The following is a 13,168-nucleotide window of genomic DNA, read 5'->3' as shown; positions in this document are numbered from 1 at the left end:
AGCCAATAGTTGCTAAATCATTACGAGGGCAAAACAGGTTCAAACAAAGCGAACCCGTGTACCGATTTCTTTTTTTTAACTATGCTAATGAGCCGCCATATTTTCCCGCCTCCCAAAGGGACAGAAGACGAAGCTAGCTAGCGAAAATGGAAGCTTCCTCCACCGCCTGCCAACGGCCCATGGCAACCGTTGCTAAGAGCCGACAATAAGATGTCCGCCGTGTTCCACAATCGGCGCCATGACACCCAGCAGTAGAATTGCACCTACACCTTCTGAAACATAGGATCTTTCGTAGTTGAATTCTTTATGTGACGGTATAACTAAGTGCAAGCAGAGTTTCTCGAGCGAGAGCCCGATTTTTATAACGCTTTAATGTCCCGTCCTTTTGTTTTCACATCAACATCCGGGGAACAGAGGAAGAGACCCAGCGCCATTACTTCGTCTGCCTCTTAACTACGAGGGAGGAGAGCGGCTAGCAAGATGGCGCCTGTCACTTCTCAACTTAAGAAAAACTCCCCCATATATAAACGTTAACGCTGGATTTCACAATGAAGTCATGAGACATTAAAGCTAGCAGTTCCCATTATAGGTGCAGTGGATAACGCAAGCCTCCAATAATTAGTCACGACTCCAAATACTAACCATATAGGACTGACTGAGGGTGCAGTTGTGCCTATATATGGTCGCTTCATAGGAATTATATTTATTTTTTAAAGAAACACCGTAATTACATATTAAAAAAGCAGCAAAATACTAGATTTTATACATGTGATGGGTGGTACCCTGGCCTGAATTTTACCAACCTGGCCAGTAAACATGATGGTTGATCCCAATGTTATAAATAGGGAAAAAAATCAATATATAGGCATACCTCCCAACATTTTGGAAATAAAAAGAGGGACAGAAAAGGTGCCGCACGTAGTGCGCTGAAATCAGTTTGACCACACCCTTTTTGTGGCCACACCCCCCAATTACCATGTTAATTTTACAAAATTTGGCAGGTTATGAAAGTTTGAACATATTTATGTGTTTTTTTTCCAATTATTACAGTTTTGCTTATGAAGGTGAATTGCCCTTTAAGCTGTGAGTCTAACTTTTCCCAAGAGACCTGTTATCTTATATTGTTACAATTACTTATTTGCTTATCTTGAAATTGTTACAAATTGTTACAAAAAATTATTATATGCAGCTATGGCTGTTCTGGGCTCTCTGCCAAAAGCCAATTAAGTTAGAAACTTTGTTTCTTTTTCCGACTGTTCAGTGCAGAGAAAAACTTTCCAGTACAAACGAGGGACTGAGGGTTGCGCTGTCAAAAGACTGTCCCTCTAAAAACGGGACAGTTGGGAGGTATGATATAGGAAGTCCGGTATTTTTTTTCCAGAAAAGGTGGCAACTCTACCCACGCTGGATGCAAAGCGCCCTCTGCTCCCCCCTGTACCGCCGGACCAGTCCGACACCGTGCGACCAGGGAAGCATGAAAATTTGACCAGCACATAGGGTCAAATTTACCTGTCCGGTAAAAATTATGGCTGATCCCAATGTTATTAATAGGGAAAAAAGATAAATATATAGGAAGGACGGTATTTTTTCCCCAGAAAAGGTAGCAACCCTAGCAGCACAGCAAAAGTATCCCCCCCACCAATAAAATTAGATGATTTTGTTAATGTCAAAATGATGATATAGTTTTGTTTCAAAAACTTTCTTACTGCAGTTTTTTTTTTTCACTCCACTTGTGTGTATCCACCCCTTCCCTCCCAGAATAGCACAAAAGAAATACAGCTCTGTGCTTTTGCTTCCAAGTGTGCACATACCCATAAAGATCAATGGTCCCTATTATTCAGCGCCCTACAGAGGCTAAAATAGAGAATGTCTTGAAAAATCAGTTTTTTCAGTTCGCACCAATGTTCCCTCTAAGGTGTGTGGTCAAACACAAATTTTGAGGCCTACGTACAAAGAATTTTGTGTTTAAACATAGAATTTTGCATTAATTCTGACCTGAGCACACAGTTTTTAAAAACTGAGCAAATGGGTTTAGAATGTGATGCACAAAATAATATTTTTTTGCTCACATAGCCAAAAAGGAATTAGAGGGAACATAGTTTCTCACCCTAGCTGGCCTTCAGGCTGAGCCCCCATAAGCCTACTATCCGTCGGACAGCCCCACAAAAACTGGGTTAGTTGCTCTATAGATATTACTAAACTACAACTCTCAACAACAGCTAAGAGTTAAGGCTGCTGGGAGTTATACTGTAACAGCATATAGAAGGTCTTGAATCTTATTTGACAGCTCCCAAGAAACCATACACTTTGTAATGGTGTTAAGCAAATCTTTAATCACTTTTCAACCAGCTATGCTTGAACTACTGGAGTTCTTTAGGATGCAGGCAGCCTTCTTCCGTTCTTTGGGGCTTAAGCTTTTAAAGAATTCTTGATCATTCACTAGCAATATTGCCCAGGAATCTTAGGTTGTCAGGGCCTGTTGGGACCCTTTTCAACATCCTCCCACATATTTAGTGGACACGTTAGTAATGTTGTCCTCTCCCAAGAGGTCTGAATGCTCTTCCATTATGATTTCCATTCCATCTCTGGCATAAGACTGGATCCGCTTCATTTTGCCTCAGGAAATGACCTAAAAAAGATTTGATAATAAAATCTGACCCACTACATAAATGTATATCAAATGTTTTTGTCTGTCGTTATAATTAAAAGGCACTTACAACTAAATAAAAAGCACACTAGCCTATTATACAAGCGTCTATTCAAACTCATTTTACACATTCGCAACTGTGCATGACGGGAGTTTTAGTTCAGCAGCGGAGGCAATGCGCTCAGGTGGAATATATATCCGCCTTAAAGCTATACTGCAATGGAACGCACACTGAGTGCAGCACAATGAGGAACTGTGGTAGTGTCGCACATTCCGTGTGTCTTTACATGGACGCCATATTGGATGAGGCGCTCAGTGACAAACCACTTCATGTTTTATTTTCCCCCCTGTTCTATTCACTCTCGCCAGGCCGCAGTAAACGCCGCTTCCTCTACCCCGCCCGCCACCGCCGCACAGCGCAGTCTCCGCCTCCATCTTATTGTCTCCGGAGGAGGAGGAAGGTTGGAGGCGGGCGCTAACAAGATGGCGGCTCCCAGGGAGGCGTGAAAACAGTCTCCGGTACCCTACCCACCGTGTGCACGGCGAGATCAGCGGTCGCAGACGGATTTTCCAGGCGGGCAAAAACTGCCGCTTCGCACTCTGTGTTCCTTTCTTGTTGCCTTCTTTTGTTTTTCAAGGAAATCCAGTTGACAGGTGGGAAGAAGGGGCAGCTGGGAGTTGGTGGCTTGCCGGCTTTCTTCTTTTTTATGACATCTGGTCTGCACGTTCGATCAGTGATGATTTCTACCGATTCCCCCTGACTACGACCCGAACCAATATCGAAACCCACAACAAAAAGGGAGGAGTTTGGATATTTCTGTGTGTTGTCGCCCCGCTCGCCGCCATCTTTGCTCTTCCTACCAACTCTTTATTGGTTTGTTTGGACGGCACAAGATGGCGGCTCCCATGGACTCCCTCAGCTCTGTAACTCCCGGGCGGTTTTAAGGAAACTTACCCTTCACCAGCGAGGCAACAAAGAAGCTGCCTGAGGAGAGGACGGTAGAAGGTCCCCGTGTGGCCATAGAAGGGGCGAAGCCCGTGGGCAGGAGAAGAATTAGCGCTTTTTTCTCTCTCTGGCCGCCGTCATAAAATGGCGGCTCCCATAGCGCCTCAGTGAGACCGGCAACAAACTAGGCCTCATCTGATATTTTCTCCCCCGTTTTATTCCTATCACTTTTATAGTACCTGCAACGGAACCACTGGGCTTTTATTTATCACTAGGAATAAAGAAAATACTGTCTGCCCCTGGACTTATAACGAAGGAGGGAATTCTATCGCAAGCGATCTACAATGGCTGCGACTCCGGCCCTATCGACAGCAGGTGCTTTACAGCCTCGCTGGAAGAGAGTAGTTGGATGGTCAGGCCCTGTGCCTAGGCCGAGGCATGGACACAGAGCTGTGGCTATTAAGGAACTTATTGTGGTTTTTGGAGGAGGAAACGAGGGCATCGTGGACGAGCTGCATGTTTATAACACGTGTGAGTAACTCCTGTCATGAACTAGAAATCAGTCACAAGTTGTATGTAGTTCAGTCTATGCTCCCTCCGCTGCTGCTATTGGAGGACTATAGCTCCCAGCACCCGACCGAAAGGGCGGAAGGAACGTGGTCAGGACATTCCTGCACTACAGCTATTAATCTGAGGCCCTCTTATACTGTTTATGTAAAGGCTGTCTGAGCAGGCACCGCAGATATTCCCATCCGCTCTCTTCCCTTATGTTTCAATCCACAAAGAAAAATGGCGGGTTCCCTTGCAGCGGGAGGATCTGGTAGACGGGAGCGAAAGTGGGTGGGGCTTGTCTGCCCAGCCAATCCTGGGCCGCCAATGTAACATGGCAATGCATTTGTCCTGCAGGGAAATGTTATTCTAATAAAGGAAAGTCAGAGGCTTTGTGGAATGAGGGGCGATATAGTTAAACAGCTGAAAAGTACATTAGTGAGAGATTTACTACAGGGTCTCAGAATTTACTTTGTTACAGGGCAACCCTTTTGAAATAAAAAAAAAACACAGAAGGTGATCCCTTTATTGGCTAACTAATATAATCATAGCAAGCTTTCAGAACATTTTAGTTCAGGATACCTCATTTAAGGGGCCTTGCTTTTACCAGCATTAATATTTCACACAAATGTGTGTATAATATAGAGGGGGGGGGGCTATAATCGTCTAATAGTAAAATAAATTGGGGAAATGTTAATTGTTATTATTACCCCAATGTGCCAGTGGGTAGCGTGTATCAAAGGCGCTCATACTGAAGCCCCCAAGTAAGAGCTGCTGTAGACGGCACCACCCCCTCTTTCTGTCTCCATCCCTGTAACAGTACAGACAAAAGACCCCGTCGAGGCACATTCAGGGTGCAAATATAGCTCTGTGTATGTTTGCTATAATTTGCACACATGGCAACATTGTTACAGTATTCATGTTAGCTGTTCTGTAATCATGGCTGCACAAATGGGGGAACTAGCAGCCTGTGGAAAAAGGTTGTAGATACCAGCCAAGCGTCTTCATTTAGGGGCTTCTGCTACATTTTTTTTGCAGAACTACAGCTCCCAGTGTGCCACACGCCAATAGGGAACACTGGGATTTGCATAATCTAGAGTGGTAAAAGATTTCAGATTTTGATTGCACTTTGTTGGTATTTGCAAGAGATTTCCCATTGCCAGGGATTCTGAGCAGGCTTCTGTACTGTTACTTCATATTAATGTATAGTCTATATCACCACTGTCAGACTTGGGTGCTTGTTACAGCCCCCTGAGGCTTTTATGACTGAGAGAAGAGTATTCTGCGACTTTGAAATGTTTGTATTCAGTTAAGTCTTCCTATATCTGACTTGCAGCCTCATCCTCTCCATGGCTAATGCTTGTACAGTGCTATAATGTTGCTATGGATAATAGGAGCGGGGATAATGTGAGGAGCCTGATGTACATTTGTGATCTGTCAGTTGAAAGTAGCACTCTACGGAGCTGGAATCTGTATGTTAACCCCACCCCTTAGCATAGCCTATACTTTTAGGGGAGGATTCTTCAGTAGGTTTTGACCAATCCCTTGCTTGCTGCTTTCCCCATAGCTGTGACTCCTGCCGCCAAATTCAAGTTTCAAATGCTGCTCCTTCAGCCTCCACCCCTGTTTTCTTTCAGTAGGGATGTTACTACTGCAAAGCTTTGGCACATTCTCTAATATAAGTTGGCCGTCCTATATATTTCTCATTGTTGGCTTTGGAACTTGTTTGTAGATTGTGCTTTTAGTTCTTCAGTAATGTTGTTAACCCTTTGATATTTCTGTTGAGTTGACTCTTTACAGCCATATTAAACACACAACCTAGCAATTTACATGGTTCTTATCTGCAGTCCTAGTAGTAAGCAACCCTCCTGGTCAGTTTTCTGTTGACCATTGTTTGTTTACTTGGTCTTGATCTATTTTGTCATCTAATGTAAGAGATGTATTAACGGTTGCTATACAATAGGTTAAGGTGGCCGTACACCATAATATCCGCTTATTTGGTGAGGTTGCCAAACAAGCGGATCTTTCCCTGATATGCCCACCAACGGCAGGGTCATATCGGATTGAACCGAACAGTCGGCCGAATGATCGGATTGCAAAGAAGAGAATGGGCGCCAACATGAGGACCACATCGACTAACCAATGCTGTCCTCGATCGCCAGAAAAATCAAACTTCCCTGATTGATATCTTGGCCAGATATAGATTGGGGAGACCTGTCTAAAGGATCGATATCGGCAGTTAATCTGCCTGTGTTTGGCCACCTTTACTGACCCTTTGGTTTGCCAATGCTCTTTAAATGGTTTAAAGGGAAATTCACTGTTACTAATCTATAGAATGGTTTATGCCTTCATTTTTACCCAGCTTTTAATTTGGGATTTAAGACAGCAGCTATGTGAGACTATAAATGTACGTTACTTTTTTTTTTTCTTTTTCTATTCAAAGCCTCTCCAATACACCCGATATCCTCTATTCAAAGCATTGACTGGCTGCTAGAGTAACTTGGACCCTAGCTTGTTTACATGATTTTCTAGTGGATCTTTACATAATTTAGATCTTCAGATCTATTATCTGTAAAGCCTCAGGTCCCAAGCATTCTGGATAAGAGGTCCTATACCTATACTTATCATTTTAGCATATAGTGTCACCTAGTTGCATTGTGCATGCTTTGTTTTTAGCTCTTTTTATTAATAGCATCAAATCACAGAAGTCTTAGCCCTAATTAATAGCTGCTCATCATGCAATTAATTTTGGGTGGCAGCCGAAACCTGGTCCTGCACGCTGAAAATATGGATTATTGGTGTGCTGTACATTCACTTTACTTTCAGGGCTGCTGTGTAGCAGCTTTAAAGGACTGTAACACTAAAAAAAAAAAAAAAAAAAAAGCCCCCTCTAGTACCTTATCCTTCCAGCACAACAATGTTAACTATTTTGAATGCTTTATTAAAAAATACCACAATGAATATCTTCTTACGGTTGTGCTGTTTCTCAGAAATAGGGCCATATGGCGACATGCCCTCAGCTTTATCATCCTGACCCGACTTCTTAAAGGACCAGTAACATCTAAAAAATGTTGGTATACATCGAAAAAAAAACACCAACACAAATTAAACTTTAAAATAGCAAAGCCTTTAGTAAGAAATAACTTACTGAAACTCCACTTCCCCTCCTCTTCAGAAAAGGCGACAGGGCGACCATCCATGCTGCGGTGCTTGATTTCTCCTCCATGGCTACTCCACTGACTGCATGTCCTCTGCCCCCATTTCCTTCTCCAACTCATCTTCATTCTCCTCCCAGCCAGGGACTTTGAAGGGCACTTGTCTGAGTCAGGATAGTAGTTTCTGCGGACTATGGGCTCGGGTGCGCGGCCGAGGTGCCGACTTCTTATTCCTCAGGTACCACAGGCTTGTCTTCCCCTGCCTGCGACTCTGACTCGCAACTGATAAGCGACCTGAGATGATTTTGATTGCTCACAGCTCTACACAAGGTACCAGACCTTGGAGCTGGAAAATGAGTTACACTTTAACTGCTACCTGACCCGGCAGAGGCACATCGAGATCGCCCACGTTCTGTGTCTGACCGAGCGACAAATCAAAATCTGGAAAATAAGTCAATTTTCTATGTGGCATCTCATTTAGCCAATTATTCCGCAAGCGTTGCAGCATTTTTATTTTTTATACCTTTTTTGAAGAATCCTAGTTCCTGAGAGATCGTGATCTATGATCTAAAAAAAAAAATCTTGTCACTGTGTTTGAATAGTTTGTGCCATATAATCGGGAGACTACTGTGTAGGATTGTGTTTCCCCCCTCCCCAACAACCTGTGGCTTGTTCCTTCAGTTGCAAGTCAGAGTCTCAGGCAGGGGATGACTAGCCAAACTATTCAAACACAGTCACAAGATTTTTTTTTTTTTTTTTTTTAAATCACGATCTCTCAGGAGCTAGGATTCCTTAAAAAAAAAAGTATAAAAAATGTTGCAACGCTTGTGGAATAATTGGCTAAATTAGATGCCACATAGAAAATTGACTTATTTTCCAGATTTTGATTTGTCGCTCGGTCAGACACAGAACGTGGGTGATCTTGATGCGCCTCTGCCAGGTCAGGTAGCGTTTAAAGTGAAACTCATTTTCCAGCTCCAGGGTCTGGTATCTTGTGTAGAGCTGTGAGCAATCAAAATCTTGGGTCGCTCATCAGTTGCGAGTCAGAGTAGCAGACAGGGGAAGACAAGCCTGTGGTACCTGAGGAAATCAAGAAGTCGGCACCTCGGCTGCACACCCGAGCCCATAGTCCTCAGAAACTACTACCCTGACTCAGACAAGAGACCTTCAAAGCCCCGGGCTGGGAAGAGGATGAAGGCGAGTTGTTGGAGAAGGAAATGGGGCAGAGGATACGCTGTCGGTGGAATAGCCAGTGAGGAGAAATCAAGCACTGCAGGATGGATGGTCGCCTTTACTGAAGAGGAGGGGAAGCAGAGTCTGTCAGTTATTTCTTAATAAAGGCTTTGCTATTTTAAAGTTAAATTTGTGTTGCGTTTTTTTTGATGTTACTGGACCTTTAAGCCGGAAGTCAGTTGCTGCTGCAGAGGATTTTTCAGCCTGAATGTTAACTTTAAGCCTGACTTATTTCTATGAGTGCTGCGAGTAGCGAAGGCCGCACCCAGGTCAGCCATAAATCCTCTACAGCAGCACATCAACTGACTACCACCTAAAGAAGTTGGGTTAGGAGATCTGGAGTGCACACGTAGGATAAAGCTGAGGGCATATCGCCATATTTTGGAGACACAGCACAACCGGAAGAAGATATTCATTATGGTATTTTTTAATAAAGCATTCAAAATAATTAACATTGTGCTGTAAGGATGAGGTACTAAAAGGGTCTTTAATGCTTTTTTAAAAAAATGTTGGTGTTACTGGTCCTTTAATCTATTATGCAACAAGTTAAAGAATAAATAAACCTTTAAAATAAGTGTGTGTAAAATTGATGAGGGTGCTATTCTAAGCACATTTGCAATGTACATTCATGATTTATTCTGTTTTTATTCCAAGATATTAAAGAACTATCATGAGATATAGTGTTCTCTATCTATTACAGCAGTGCTGTCCAACTTCTGTGGTACCGAGGGCTGAAATTTTTCCTGCCTACATGGTGGAGGGCCAATAATGGAAGCCAATGTTGGCCTCTCCCTGTTTTTAAACCACACCCATGTTACCACACGAGCATGTCCACATTAATTGTACTAACACACCAAAAAACCAAATGGTTGGTGCTCAGTGCAGGGATATTACTCATCACTCATATGTGAAAAGTTGTCAAATTAAGACATACCCTTAAAGGGGTGGTTCACCTTCAAACAACTAGTTGTTTTCAGATAGATCACCAGAAATAACGACTTTTTCCAATGACTTTCTTCTTTCTATGTGTGACCGTTTTTCTAATATTGAAGTGTAAAATGTCATTTTTTTACCTTCTGAATCAGCCCTGGGAGGGGGGAGGTCGTCGACCCTGTAACTGTTCTAAATTGATACATTTAGTTGATACATTTCTTATCTTTGTCCCTGCTGAGGAGAATCTCTGGGTTTCATTACAGGCAGCTGTAAGAATTGATACAATAGTTGCTAATACTCCAGAGATGCTGCTGAGAAATGTATCAACTCAATGTTGCAAAATTGTAACAGTTCAGAGTCTGCACCTGAATTACTGAGCTGCCAGACTCGAACACCAGACACATCAATATTCAACTTAGATTTTGGAAAAACCATAAAAATAAATAATGGAGAGTAATTGAAAAAAAGCCTTTATTTCTGGGGAACAATCTAAACTGAAGTGAAAAAACTGTTTGGAAGGTGAACAACCCCTTTAAATCCAGTTGCCTCCTCTTCCCCTTGGATAACAGCACCTCCAGCCCCAGGAGTTTTGGGGGCCCACACAAAGGGGGGTCGTGGGCTGCCAGTTGGACAGCCCTGTATTAGACAGTAAAATTAACAAGAATATTGAACATAGTGTTTTTTCACATAATGAAACAATAGCCTTATCTCACCTCTGTATCCTCGACCAAGCTTTTGCTAATCCCATTCAGCCAAACACAAAAGCAACAGTTTGCGACAAGGTATCATAATCCACTCCTAGTATGTTCCTCCTTCCTGACAAATCCGCCCCCTGGCATGACTCTATCTGCCTCCCCCTGGAGGAGCCAGTCAAGCTGGCCATAGACGCACAGATGCTGTCGTACGAATCAATTACTTTTTTTACTTTCCATTATTTATTTATGTTTTTCCCAAAATCTAAGTTGAATGTTCGTGTCTCTGGTGTTTGAGTCTGGCAGCTCAGTAATTCATGTGCAGACTCTGAACTGTTACAATTTTGCAACATTGAGTTGATACATTTCTCAGCAGCATCTCTGGAGCATTAGCAACTATTGTATCAAACAGCTGCCTGTAATGAAACCCGGAGATTCTGCTCAGCAGGGACAAAGATAAGAAATGTATCAACTAAATGTATCCATTTAGAACAGTTTACAGGATCGGCGACCCCTCCCAGAGCAGAAGGAAAGAAATGAGACGTTACACTTCAGTATTAGAAAAACCGTCACACATAGAAAATAGAAAGTCTTTGGAAAAAGTCATTATTTCTGGTGATCTATCTGATAACAACTAGTTGTTTGAAGGTGAACAACCCCTTTAATATCTTGGAATAAAAACAAAATAAATAATGTACATTGCAAAAGTGCTTAGAATAGCACCCTCCTCAATTTTACACTCACTTTTTTTTAAGTTTTCCTTATCCTTTAAAGCAGGGATCCCCAACCTTTTGAACCCGTGAGCAACATTCAGTAATAAAAGGAGTTGGGGAGCAACACAAGCATGAAAAATGTTCTTGGGCTGCCAAATATATTCTGTGATTGGCCTTTTGGTAGCCCCTATGTGGATTGTCAACCTACATTGAGGCTCTGTTTGGTAGTGCACCTGGTTTTTATGCAACCAAAACTTGCCTCCAAGCCTGGAATTCGAAAATAAGCAGCTGCTTTGAGGCCACTGGGAGCAACATCCAAGGGGTTGGAGAGCAACATGTTGCTCACGAGCTACTGGTTGGGGATCACTGCTTTAAAGGAAAACTATACCCCTCAAACAATGTAGGTCTCTAAAAATATAATTGCATAAAACAGCTTATGTAAAACTCTGCTTCATGTAAATAAACCATTTTCATAATAATATACTTTTTTAGTAGTAAGTGCCATTGGGTAATCATAAATAGAAAACTGCCATTTAAAAAAAAAAAAAAAAAAAAGTGTAGCCCCCTGGGATCGTATGATTCACGGTGTACACAAACAATACCACCTTTTGCTCAAGTATTCATTTTGGGGGTATAGTTTTCCTTTTAATGACAGGGAAAGCCTCTGTCAGCAGGGGTGGCCATGTTTTGACTTATTGCTTACCTCATAACTCTGGGATCATTCAAACCCCCCCCCCCCCCCCCCCCCCCCCCCCCCCCGTTATCTGCATGCCTAGCTGCTGCATTACTTCCACCGTCTCTAAAATATTCCATAAAAGTGCTTTTTTTATCATTCTATATTGATTGTAATTGTGAAGCTTTTTTTGGGTCAGATAAATGACTAATGCTTTTGTTTCTTCTAACAGCCACAAACCAGTGGTTTATTCCAGCTGTGAGAGGTGACATACCGCCTGGATGTGCCGCCTATGGATTTGTCTGTGATGGGACACGTTTACTTGTGTTTGGAGGAATGGTGGAGTATGGGAAGTACAGCAATGACCTATATGAGTTGCAGGTACTTTATTTTACCTTTTTGTTTTTTTCATACAATCCCTTGTTTTCAGCTGACCTTTAACCCCCAGAGTCATTATGTTCCAGGTTTGGTAACCCAAATAATAGTGTCACAGGTGGCAAAACACCTGGAATCCTACATGTACAGGCATGTCAGGCTATTGTTGCTTGGAAATTCTGCCATGTTTCTGACTACTACCTGACAGCTGTGATTTTCGTCGTATCGGATAGATTTCAGGCCCACAGTGAAAAATCACCCTATTCTCAAATCATCTCTAGATACACGTACATGTTCCATTGCTCTTAATGTTAAGCCCTTAAAAAGCAATATGCGAAAGATACTTTGCAGATGGCATTTTGTTGTCAAGAAATGATTTGCTTGTCAGTGCCATGCTGGGGAGGAATGACCGTTCAACTACTGATTACTGAACTTGTACTGTATTTCACATAGATGACTGACAATTTTTTTCATTCAGGCAAGCAGATGGGAATGGAAAAGACTTAAAGCCAAAGCACCCAAGAATGGTCCACCGCCATGTCCTCGTCTTGGACACAGTTTCTCATTGGTTGGAAGCAAATGCTATCTTTTTGGTGGGCTTGCTAATGATAGTGAGGACCCCAAGAACAACATTCCTAGGTATCTCATCATACTTGAGTTTAATGAGCTTTGCTTCTCTCCCAATGGATCTGGTTTTTTTTTTTTTTGTTTTGATTCTTTGATGATTTTACACTTTCATACTTTTTCTTATCAGGTACCTTAATGATCTTTACATCTTGGAGTTGCGCGCTGGCTCTGGAGTTGTAGCTTGGGATGTTCCTATAACATATGGTATTCTGCCGCCACCTCGTGAGTCCCACACTGCAGTGGTTTACACGGACAAAGATAACAAGAAGTCCCGTCTGGTAATATACGGGGGTATGAGTGGATGCAGACTTGGAGATCTTTGGATTTTGGATATAGGTATGACTAAAAATCGATAGTTCAAAAATAGGTATAATATGAAATATTTAGATAGATATTAGATAAGCCTCTATATTTTAGCTAGAGATCAAGAACAAAATAAATGTTTCCATTGTTTTATGCTCTATCTTTTTTAGGTCTTGCATTCAGATTTTGTAGGCAAACTTCTAAAATTCTTTAACAATTTCTTTAGATACTCTGACCTGGAGCAAACCAAGTCTGAATGGTGTTGCACCTCTCCCAAGAAGTCTTCATTCTGCCACAACTATATTGAATAAGTAAGTTTGGG

At 42.2% G+C, this 13,168-nt stretch overlaps 1 protein-coding gene and 1 long non-coding RNA gene across 4 annotated transcripts in view; one reads left to right on the top strand and one right to left on the bottom strand.

The window, feature by feature from the left end:
- Positions 1-2,313: 2,313 nt before the first annotated feature.
- On the bottom strand, positions 2,314-3,317 carry LOC108700005. Its single transcript, XR_001932917.2, has 2 exons — positions 3,180-3,317; positions 2,314-2,629 (listed from the first exon to the last, which is right to left on the bottom strand). It is a non-coding gene; the product is annotated as an uncharacterized LOC108700005 (long non-coding RNA).
- A 218-nt stretch (positions 3,318-3,535) lies between these two features.
- Positions 3,536-13,168, top strand: part of hcfc1.S (host cell factor C1 S homeolog) — a 35,770-nt gene continuing 26,137 nt past the window's right edge. For 2 of the 3 annotated variants that reach the window (XM_041574279.1, XM_041574280.1), the window contains exons 1-5: positions 3,691-4,124; positions 11,774-11,922; positions 12,395-12,555; positions 12,671-12,879; positions 13,073-13,157. In XM_041574279.1, the coding sequence (XP_041430213.1) occupies positions 3,938-4,124; positions 11,774-11,922; positions 12,395-12,555; positions 12,671-12,879; positions 13,073-13,157 (791 nt within the window). In that variant the 5' untranslated portion in view covers positions 3,691-3,937. 3 annotated transcript variants of the gene reach the window in all.

Source organism: Xenopus laevis, chromosome 8S (assembly GCF_017654675.1).
Source record: "Xenopus laevis strain J_2021 chromosome 8S, Xenopus_laevis_v10.1, whole genome shotgun sequence".
NCBI classification, from domain to species: Eukaryota; Metazoa; Chordata; class Amphibia; order Anura; family Pipidae; genus Xenopus; species Xenopus laevis.
The sequence above is the reverse complement of the archived record's forward strand: the minus strand, read 5'-3'. Positions and strand labels throughout refer to the sequence as shown.